Source organism: Benincasa hispida, chromosome 4 (genome assembly GCF_027475165.1).
Source record: "Benincasa hispida cultivar pf3 chromosome 4, pf3_genome.v1.1, whole genome shotgun sequence".
In the NCBI taxonomy this organism is placed as follows: Eukaryota; Viridiplantae; Streptophyta; class Magnoliopsida; order Cucurbitales; family Cucurbitaceae; genus Benincasa; species Benincasa hispida.
In genome coordinates, this window is record NC_143481.1 from 20,410,406 (window position 1) to 20,421,598 (window position 11,193).

The following is an 11,193-nucleotide window of genomic DNA, read 5'->3' on the forward strand; positions in this document are numbered from 1 at the left end:
GGTATGCACAAAATCAGAAAATCAAGAAACATACTTTGCCCACCCCCAACTTTAGAAATATGTATTGTCCTTAATGTATACCTAAGCTATAATTCATGTTAAGGACAAAAAGAGGGGACTAGGGGAATAGAAAAAAAATCCTTTGGAATTGGACACAAGCATGATCAAAGGAAACCTATCCTTTCAAGAGCCAAAAGTATGATTTTCCTATGAAGAAAAATAAGTGTAATCAGCCAATCTTTCAACTTATTCAAAAAAAGAAACAAAGAAAAAGAAACTAAAGCATGTAAATTTTAACACCTGGCTGCCTCCAGAAAGCGCAGCATTTAACGTTTTTTGCTCGACGTTGGGTAGGGACGAGCTTAAGTGATTGAGAGTGAATTCAACAGAAAACTCGAGCGAGGTGAGTTGACTTTCCCTTCATTGAAGATCTTGAGGCGGTGCCTGTTTACCTTAAACTCCTTTCCAGTCTCAAGGCTTCTATTCTCAACTACACCATAGGGAAACACATTAATAGTCTCAAAAGGACTAAGCCATTTTGACTTAAGCTTACCGGGCATAAGTAAGAGGTGCGAATTGTAAAGCAACACTTTCTGACCGACCCTACACTCTTTCTTTGCAAGACCCTTATCGTGAATTAGCTTTTTCTTTTCCTTGTAGAGTCTCGAGTTCTTAGAGTCTTCAAGATGTAATTCCTTCAATTCTTGTAGTTCCAAAAGCCTTTCTTCACCAGCCTAAGCTAAATTCATATTTCATAGCTTAACCGCCCAATAGGCCTTGTGCTCGACCTCTACCGACAAATGGCACACCATGCCATAGACAAGCTTGAAGGGCGTTCTCCTAATGGGAGTTTTGAAAGCAGTTATGTAAGCCCAAAGAGCATCGTCGAGGCGCATGTTTCAATCCTTCCTCGTAGGGTTAACAGTTTTCTCAAGGATACTATTGACCTCTCGATTGGATATTTCTGCTTGGCCATTCGTCTGAAGGTGGTACGGAGTAGCAACTTGATGATGAACTCCATACTTCCTGATAAGAGTCTCAATGGTTCGATTACAAAAGTGCAAACCCTTATCACTGATTATGGCTCGAGGAATACCAAACCTAGAAAAGATGTTAGCCCTTAAAAATCTTGAAACAACAGTAATATTGTTAGTCCTAGCGGGGATAGCCTCAACCCACTTCGATACATAATCAACGGCTAAGAGTATATATAAATACCCATAGGAAGAAGGAAAGGGTTCCATGAAATCCACACCCTAGACATCGAAAACCTCACACATAATAATAGAGTTAAGTGGCATTTTGTTTCTCCTAGACAAAGATCCTAACCTCTAACATTTCTCACAAGATTTACAAAATGCAAAGCAGTCAGCAAATAGAGAGTCACAGATCAAACCACTATCTAAAACCTTCCTAGCAGTCCTTTTAGGGCTAAAATGCCCTTCACACGTCATCTTATGACAAAATGAAAGTACAGACTCAAATTCCTTATTGAGGACACACCTCTAAACTATTTGGTTTGAGCAAATTTTCCAAAGGTATGTTGGGTCCTAAACAAAGTATTTCGAGTCACTCCTTAGTTTAGCCTTCCTAAAACTAGGCATATCATAAGGGAACTTACCTGACACAAGAAAATTTATCATGTCAACACACCATGGCATCAATGTGGCGATCTGAAATAGAAACTCATCAGGGAAATCCTCTCGTACAGGCATAAGATCCTCTTCTTGCATAATCATGTTCAAATGGTCTGAGGTACCTGAAGAAGAAGCATAATTGGAATTAGGCAAACTCCTGAAGAAGAAGCATCCATCGAATAAGTCGAGGCTTAGACTCATTCTTGGTCATGAGGTACCTAAGAGCAAAATGGTCAATATAAATAGTAATAGGAAAGCCAAGAATGTAAGAGCGAAGTTTGTCTAAAGTGAAAACAATTGCCAAGAACTCTTTTTCAGTTGTGGTGTAGTTAAAATGGGTAGGATTTAGGGTCTTCGATGTGAAGCATATAACATGACTTTTCTTGTCAACTCGTTTTCCCAAAACTACTCCCACTACTAGATTACTAGCACCACACATTATCTCAAACAGAATATCCCATCGTGGGGGCTGAAGAATCGAGGTGGAAGTCAACTTTTCCTTCGAAGTGTCAAAGGCCTTTTAACACTCCTTGTCAAACTCAAAAAGCACAGCCTTCTACAACAATGTGGATAGTGGTAAAGCCAACTTCAAAAAATCCTTGATGAAATGTCTGTAAAAACCTGTGCTACCAAGAAAAGAACAAATCTCCCTGATACAAGTAGGATAAGGTAGATTAGCAATAACATCTATCTTTGCCTTGTCTACCTCAATTCCCTTAGCATAAACTAGTTGTCCTAGAACATTGCCATGTGAAGCCATAAAATGACACTTCTCATAATTCAGTACAAGATTAGTTTCAATGCAACATTTCAACATAAGACCAAGATTATGGAGACAATCATCGAAAGACTCTCCGTAAACTGTAAAATCATCGATGAAAACCTCAATGCACTTTTCTATGAAATCAGAAAAAATACTCATCATACACCTTTGGAACATACCTGGGGCATTGCAAAGCCCGAATGGCATTCTCTTAAAGGTGTAGGTCCCGTAAGTGCAAGTGAAGGTAGTCTTTTCTTGGTTCTCTTGAGCGATTGGGATTTGGTAAAATCCCGAGAACCTATCAAGAAAATAAAATAATGCCTTCTTGACAAGCCATTCCACCATCTGGTCAAGAAACGAGATAGGAAAGTGATCCTTTTTAGTTATCTCATTGAGCTTTCGAAAGTCGATGCACATCTTCCATCCGTTTTGGACGCGCATCGGAACCATCTCACCTTTATCGTTTTCCACAATTTTCATGCTGGTCTTCTTTAGTACCACATGAATAGGACTAACACATTTAATGTCAGGAACTAGGTAAATTATGCCAACCTCATTTAGCTTGATAATTTCATTGAGAACAACGTCCTTCATCGTGGGATTGAGCCTTCTTAGTGGTTGAACTATGGCTTTGGCTCCTTCCTCCAAGGTTTTTTTGTGCAGGCACAGAGAATGACTTACTCTCTTAAGATCATCAAGAGTCCACCCAATGGCCTTCTTATAATTTTCAAGGTCTCAACTAAAGATTCCTCTTGGGTGGGTGTCAACTCCTTAGAGATTATAACTAGAAAGGTGTTTCCTTCCCCGAGGTACATGTCTTTCAAATGATTTAGGAGAGCTTTCAACTCAATCTCTTGTACTTGCAAATTGACAACATCGGAAAAAGGTTCCTGATGGTTGCTAACATCAATAGAAGGGAGGGATAGATCATGCAAGTCATGCAAATCCAAATCAATATGTGGAGCAATCAACTTAACAGAGTCATCATCACTATCTTGCAAAACAATCTCATCCACTAAATCTTGTATTTCAATCATATAAAAGGATAGATATTCCTCAGGAAATTTCATAGCATCATAGATATTGAATGCAACCACTTCTCCATCAAACTTTACAGAAAGAAAACCCTTATCAACATAATTTTTTTTTGCAGTTTTCATAAAGGGTCTACCTAACAGAATTGTAGAAGAAGAAGAGGAAGAAACCTCATCCATTTTCAAAATATAGAAATCAATAGGGAAATCAATTTTTTAACTTGCAACAATACATCCTCAACTATCCTTAAGGGTTGAATGTAAGATCTATCAGACAATTGGATACACACAACAATTCTTTGTTAATCCTTTAATTTAAGATCTTCATACACATGATAAGGCATGACATTAATAGAAGCCCCTAGATCAAGCATGGCATGACGAATGACTCTACTACCAATGACACAAGGTAAAGTAAACATACCTGTGTCTCAACATTTCTCAGGCATATTATGTTTAAGCAAAGCCAAAATATTTTTACTTACCGCAACCCGCTCCTTATCCTTACCTATCCTCTTCTTGGTGCAAAGTTCCTTGAGGAACTTAGTGTACCTAGGAATATGTTGAATCGCATTCAAGAAGGGAATATTGATTTGAACATTTTTAAACATTTCGATCAAGTCTTCATCCTTGTTGTCCTACTTCAGTTTCACCAACCTACTAGGAAAATGAGCCTTAGATATGTAAGGTTCAACTGAAGGCAAGGGAGAAATACTTACCTTAGGGGTAGGTAGGCGTGCCTCGGGTTTAGTCTCATTTTTCTCACCTTGCTAGACTTCTTCATTGGGCTAACTAGGTAGAGGCGAGGTGTCTGATGAGGGTATGGGTGATGGAAGCTCCTTACCACTCCTGAGTGTGATGGTACTCACATTGGCATAGTCTGGCGGAGCAAGTAGCTTTCCCGTCCCTTGCTTTCTAAACGACCCACCACAGCAACTAATTGTGTGACGTGAGAGCTTAAATTTGCTATCGTTCTAGTTTCCTACTGCCAAGCCTTGGTATCCTGTGATAACTAGAGGGAGTCTTTTTGCAGCTGCTAGATATCTTGCTGGAATTTTAAGGAATGGTCAGACAAAGATTTGACAATATCTTCTAACGACAGATCTGAAGAGGATGATGACAGTTGATAGGAGTGATTGGAACTATTATGCCTTTGACCATGGCCTTAACCTCCCCATTTGAGATTAGGGTGATCTCGCCATCCTAGTTTATAACTAGAGCATGAGGGTCATATTTCCTATGATAACCCCCAACTTCATTAACTTGGGCTTAGGGACATGCTTCAAAGGCGTGCCCTATCACTCCACAGGCTCCACAAGGTTTCACTTGAGCTACTCCTCCTTGGGCCATCTGTGTCACAAGAGAATTCAAATTAGAGAGTTGAGATCTTAATTCCTTTACCTCAGAATTAGCAAGTGAGTCAGATTCAGTTGCCTTAGTCCCAAAATTTTGATCATTTTCAACCATGCATGAGATTAATTCCTAGGCCTCCCTAGGTGTCTTATCAGAAAGAGCACCTCCAGCAATAGATTCAATGGAACTTCTTGAAGGAAATTGAATAAGAGGATTTCCATGAGCAGCGGAAAGATCATTCCAAATTACAATTGTATATGAACTTTACAATTACAATCACAAACGGAAACATACGGTTATGCTAAAATATAGAAATTACAGCATGCTATACAAAAAATCAAGGACAAAAATCTACACACTTTTGTAAACTCATCTTCAAGCTCCTTGATCACGAACACTCGATCACAGCAACACACGAACACACGTCCAATATGACCGCTACACTGCACGAACACCGCGCACTTGAACTAAGCGATCGCCAAGGTCCGAACACCCCGAACACCATGAACGGCCTCCATAGAACCTTGACAATTTCGAGTTGAGTATAACACAACAAAAAAGGCTACCTTGGTATTCTCGATGTGAGAATCCAGAGAATAGGCTCTGTGTGGACTTGGTTTGAGGCAGAAAAACGAAGAAACCACAATCATGTAAATGATTGAGCAAGTGGGAGATGGAATAATCTATCATATAGGTCGATGCCCAATTGTTTAGGAAAAGCAAAGCGATCGTCTAGCAAAAGTTATGCGACCGTTTAGCTCATCGCTTAGCTGATTATCTATCGCCTAAGAACACTCCACGATCGTCTAGCTAACTCCAAGCTGTTGCTTAGTAAATCTTATTTACTTGTCAACTCTCAGTGAGTAATTTTTCGAGATTGGAAAATCTCAAATCTTTGCTTCTTTGCAAATCTTACTAAAATTAGAAAAACATTTTTTCTTTTATCTCACGGTTACCATGAAACCACCAATAACCTCCCACTCAATTGATTATAAATATAAAAGATAACTAACTTATCATAATATGTTTATAACCTATAGTTTTAATATTTCATCTCATGAAACATACAAATCATAGTTTTTTTTCTATTTCATGGCACTTAATGTAAATCTCATTTACTTTAATCCTCCACTAGATGTAACTCATACACCATACCGATCATATCATATATAATCGAATTACCTCTTGTCAATTTGAACATTTCAAATCAACACCAAGAACTGATCCTCAACTTGAATCTATTGAGCTACCAAGGGGGACCTTATGAACCTGTAGCTTGAAGCTCCAATGGTACATGAATAACTGACTAAACTCTTTAGTCACGGATCCACCATCCGTTAACTGCCAAGCACTCCACTAAAGATCGACAGCTAAACTCTCCTTACCACAGATATATTATGTGTCCATCTTAACCAATCAAAAATGCGACAACCCTTCACAGATCGCTCGTAAGTACAGCTCAGCCAATAACCATTGTGCCCCTGTAGTAACATCTAACTCCTTAAGTACCACTGAATCCTCTAATGAACATAAGTCATAGTCCTACTATGACTGAGTCCTCTCTTCCAAAGAGAAGGTTTGGCCACTATGTTCAAGCCCATGAATCAACCCTTAAGGTAGGCATGTTTCCCTGTAGCAATTGTGCCCCTGTAGCAATCTTTCTACTTACCCCTGCTTCGGGGAAGGAGTGAATTCCATCTTGTGTAAGTGAGTTCCCAGCTCCCAGATCAGACAAGTCCCCAAAAAGGTAGGCATGTTGAGTTGGCAATCTGGCCACTCTCACCCATACTAATCAAAGAACCGCCCTCAAAGGAAGGAGTTCCCAAAACACTCAGGATTGAGGTCGTGTCACCTATAGTCATTTAGGTGAGATGTAAGTCTCTAGTACCAACGGCGTTATATAAAGAGTCTAGTCATCTCGTGGTCCAGTCTTATACAAACTCTTTGTATAGGACACCCCTGCTCGCATGTCTCCACATGAATGGTCACGATCTACCATTTTTAGTAGTTTACAACACTTGCAAACCTCTACAAAGTGAGTCATCGTAGTGTCACCAGGATAGGTATCCCACCTTAATCCTTATACTACAGATCTATCTAGGTTATCACTTAAGACATGATCCACTTGTATATCACATATACATGCTTAAGTTTACATAAGATAACCATGGAGCTTTGTTTATTGGATATGAGTAAATGCCAGAATGAAATAACATTTATTTTATTCATAAAACAATGTATATGATTACGAACGACGAAACTCCAGGAGAATTAAGACACCAATCCCAATACTTCTGTCACTAGATAGTAAACCATTATAGAAATATTCAATTAACAACTGATCAGAAAATCTGGTGGTAGGGGAAACTAGCATATAATCTTTTGTATCTTTTTCAGTATTCAAACACGGTTTCACCTACAAATTTTTTAATTCCATAGATGTCTTTTCTAATTGAATGGTCTCTAGAAGTTGGAAAAAAAATTTCGAAAAATTTCTTTTTTAGTTCATTCAAAGTAGTTATCAACTCTGGAGCTAAGTAGTACAACCAATCCTTAACATCATCTTGTAATGAGAAAGGAAAAGCCCTAAGGTTTAGTTTTTCTTTTGTAACTCCATGAGGTCACATACTTACACACACCATATGGAAGTCCTTGATGTGTTGAGGGTTCTCTCTTGCTATCCCTCCGAAGGTTGGCAACAGGTTTATTAGCTTTGGCTTAAGCTCAAACGGTATGGTGGTAGGAGGAAAGACTATGCAAAGGGGCTGTTGATCCATGTCTGGTTCTTCCAGCTCCCTTTGAGTTTTCTCTCAAACTTCTTCTCCCATTGCTCCTATTGTGTTGTCAGCAACTTGTTGGTTTCCTTCTTCCGATGTCTCTTTTCAGCGCCTCCTTCGGATTATCCTTTCCTCTTGGTTAATATCTACAACAAAAGTAAGATCTACACTTCTAGAGGAGCAGGTCATAAACCAAAGAAAATCAACAACACTTTTTTTTTGTTTCGAATCCTAAAATCCCCTAGGCTAGTTGCCAAGTTTCCCTGAAAATGACGCCAATTTGCTCGAGGTTCAAATTTAACAGAAATGTTGTTGCACATGCTAACTAACACAAACAAAGAAATAAATTCATCGATTCTATACTTATACCCACAAACGCAGTAAAACAATAAGAATGGGGTTGAATCCACAGGGAAACTAATGACTAGCCAGGTTAATTAGAGAATTCCATATGACTAGGGTTTAATTGGATTTGTGAAAATAATGACGAAAAATTAACATGCAACGTAAAGAAACAAAATTGAGTACGTAAAAAGGGTTGGATTAAATCAATAAAAAAAGCCTTGGGATTAGTGTATATGTTTAATATTTCTATCATTAGGCACCAATTAATTGTACTAAATCTGTGAACCCCTCAACCTATTAGAAAATCTAACAACCCAATTAGCCAAATTCGATATTAAACAAATTAACCCTAATTCAATTTACAACTTTTCTTTCTTAGCGAAATACAAGTTAAACCCGAATTGTATTACGAAAGGGTTCAATCGCTGAGACATACTACAAGCCAGATAGCCATATCTTGTAGCATGATTAATTGGGAATGATTAAATTAGGGCATACATGAGTTTGGTCAGAAAAAGTCTAGACTTTACACATGTGACCCTAATTTTTGCAACTAAATCAATCAATATTGCATAGGCTATGATGAATTTGCAAACAAGAATTTCAATAAAATAATTTGTTAGATCAATTCATAAAAATTCTATTAAAATTAAATCAAATCATCCCATCGAATTCACAACAATTTTGTAAATTAACTAGAATTCCTTCAAGAATTTAAACATACAACTAATCCCAAGAAAAGTTTACCTAGCTTAACATAAGAATATTGAAAAATAAATCAAAGATGTAGAAAGATGGCTGAATATGATGAAATTTGCCTAGCAATTCCATCATCTCCCAAGAACGTCTTCAAGCTCTATTTTTCTTTACCTCGGTTGAATCCAAAAACATCAATTTATAGATTTAATGCAATGTTGAAATGAGCACTAATGCTCGATTGTGCACGTGCGGAGGAGGATTGTCCGTTGAAGTTCATAGTGTTGCAATGTGGACCATTTTGCCTTTCAGCGGTTGGCTAGCGCATTGGGGTGGTGTCATAACAGTGGCGTTGTCTATCTTCGGAGGTTGTAACGATCGGGGTAGCATTGCAACACTGCCCTGCACACCAGCTTACTATCTTCAAATGTCAAGCAAGCATTGGACACGGGTAATTTATGAGCGCTGCAATGCTAAAACAGGGCACTTTGGTCTTTTTTTGACATATTCGCTCATTTTGGTCATTTGACTCCAAATTTTTCATTCTTTTGGCTTGAACTTTTATCTCCACAGCGTACTTGCTCCACTGGATCAATTCTCCTACAAAATAAAACAAATAGAACACAAGAATCATCCAAAATAGAAGAATTAAGGACATAAAATTAGCTCTTTTTGAGAGCTAACAAACATACGATACATGCCTAGTAAAATCTCCTACTTGCCCTAGACTAGATGCAACCTGTCTCGCAAACCCAGCCTCTCCAGGTGACCCTCAAACACCTTAGCCATGAAAACCTTTGTAAACGGACAAACGACGTGATGATCACATTCGCTTGATGCACAATCTCCTAAATCAAGTGATACTTTTGCTCAATATGCTTTCCACGCTTGTGGCTTCTAGGCTCCCTGGAATTAGCCACAACACCACTATTATCACAATAAAAGGTGATGAGCGTTGACATGTCTGGAACAACTTCTAGATTAGTTAAGAATGACCTGAGCCAAATAGCCTCCTTGAAAGCTTCATAAGCTGCTATATATTTTGCCTCCATACTGGAGTTAGCAACGCACCACTACTTTGTGCTTCTCTAGACTAGAGCTTTTCTAGTCAGAGTAAACAATGATCCTGAAGTAGATTTCCTAGAATCCCTATCAGTCTTAAAATCAGAGTTAGTGTATCCTGTAGATCAAATCCTTAGACCCATACACAATCATGTAGTCCCTCATTCTTCTATGATATTTTATGATGGTTTTAACAACTTCTCGATGATCTAATCCTGGATTAGACTGATATCTACTGACGATCCCCACCACATAGCAAATGTCAGGTCTAGTACATAACATTGCATACATCAGGCTACCAACAGTCGATGCATAGGGGTCCGTCTCATCTCTTCAACTTTTTAAGGTGTCTTAGGACACTATTCCTTAGACAAGACAACTCCATGCCTAACAGGTAGCAAACCTCTCTTGGAGTTTTGCATCGAATACTTGACACGAATCTTGTCAATGTACGATGCCTGAGATAAGGCTAGCGATTTGTTCTTACGATCCCTAAATATCTTAATGCCCAAAACAAACTGCGCCTTTCTCAAATCTTTCATTTGGAATTAGCCTGCCAGCCACTGTTTTATGTCAGTCAGTAGACCTACATCATTCCCAATGAGTACGATATCGTCTACGTAATGTTGGGGTTGATGCCCTAAAGTTTCGTGTCCTATAGTTTATAAACAGTTTGTACGAACGCTCGTGTTGTATAATATATGATATTTACTTAACATCTTGTATTTTTGCTCAGTTGCTTATTTTATTTATTTTACCACAAACCAATTGTGAAACCCGGATTTCTATTTTCCTTACTTAAGCAAGTGATAAAAGGAATTAACTAAGTGAAAGTTAGATCCTAAGTTAAGGGGAAAGAAATTTCGAAGTGTTAAGTAGATTTCCTTGAATAATTTAAGTTGAGCTTTAATTGGTAAAATTGTAATGAAATTTGTATAATAAATAGGTTGCTGAAAACAGTTAGTGTGATTGGTGAAAGAAGGAATGGAGATTTGAAAGGAGAAAATAATATTGGAAAAGTTGGGGGAAAATATTGGGAATAAATATAGAAATTAAGTACGTGGAATTAATGTGGAATAATATGAAGATTGAGTTTGGAAAATTCGGGGAAGAATACGGCTAAGTATGAAAAATTAGATGAAGTACGGAGTAAGGAATTAAGGAAAAATATAGAAAATATTATTTTGGAATTATCCTGGAAGATCCGTGTAAAAATATCATTAAGTTGTGAGTAAATGGGTAAAAAAAAATATACAGGGAACATTTGTCACAGTAGCGAAAGATGGAGAGAGCGAGATCATTGAGATCGAGACCAGCGAGATTGGAAAGGAAATGGGAGAGAGCGAGATTGGATAGAAGATGGGAGAAAGCGAGACCAGCGAGAAAGCTGGAGAGAGCGAGAGTGGAGAGAAAAGTTGGAGAGAAAGCTGGAGAGAGCGAGATTGAAGAGAGCTGACCAGCGAGATTGCTAGAGAGAGTGAGAGTGAAAAGAGCGAGACCAGTGAGAAAGTGGGAGAGAGCGACAC

The 11,193-nt window shown here is 38.3% G+C and overlaps 1 protein-coding gene across 1 annotated transcript; it reads right to left on the bottom strand.

The window, feature by feature from the left end:
- Nucleotides 1-362: 362 nt before the first annotated feature.
- Nucleotides 363-896, bottom strand: LOC120076124 (uncharacterized). The gene is made up of 2 exons (XM_039029901.1): nt 810-896; nt 363-734 (listed from the first exon to the last, which is right to left on the bottom strand). The coding sequence occupies exons 1-2, from the start codon at nt 894-896 to the stop codon at nt 363-365; spliced, it is 459 nt and encodes a 152-aa protein (XP_038885829.1).
- Nucleotides 897-11,193: the final 10,297 nt, after the last annotated feature.

Coding starts and splice junctions, on each gene's coding strand:
- LOC120076124 (XM_039029901.1), bottom strand. CDS start 896: ATGCGCCTCGACGATGCTCTTTGGGCTTACATAACTGCTTTCAAAACT. Junction 735..809: donor TCAAGCTTGTCTATGGCATG/GTGTGCCATTTG, acceptor AATTTAGCTTAG/GCTGGTGAAGAAAGGCTTTT.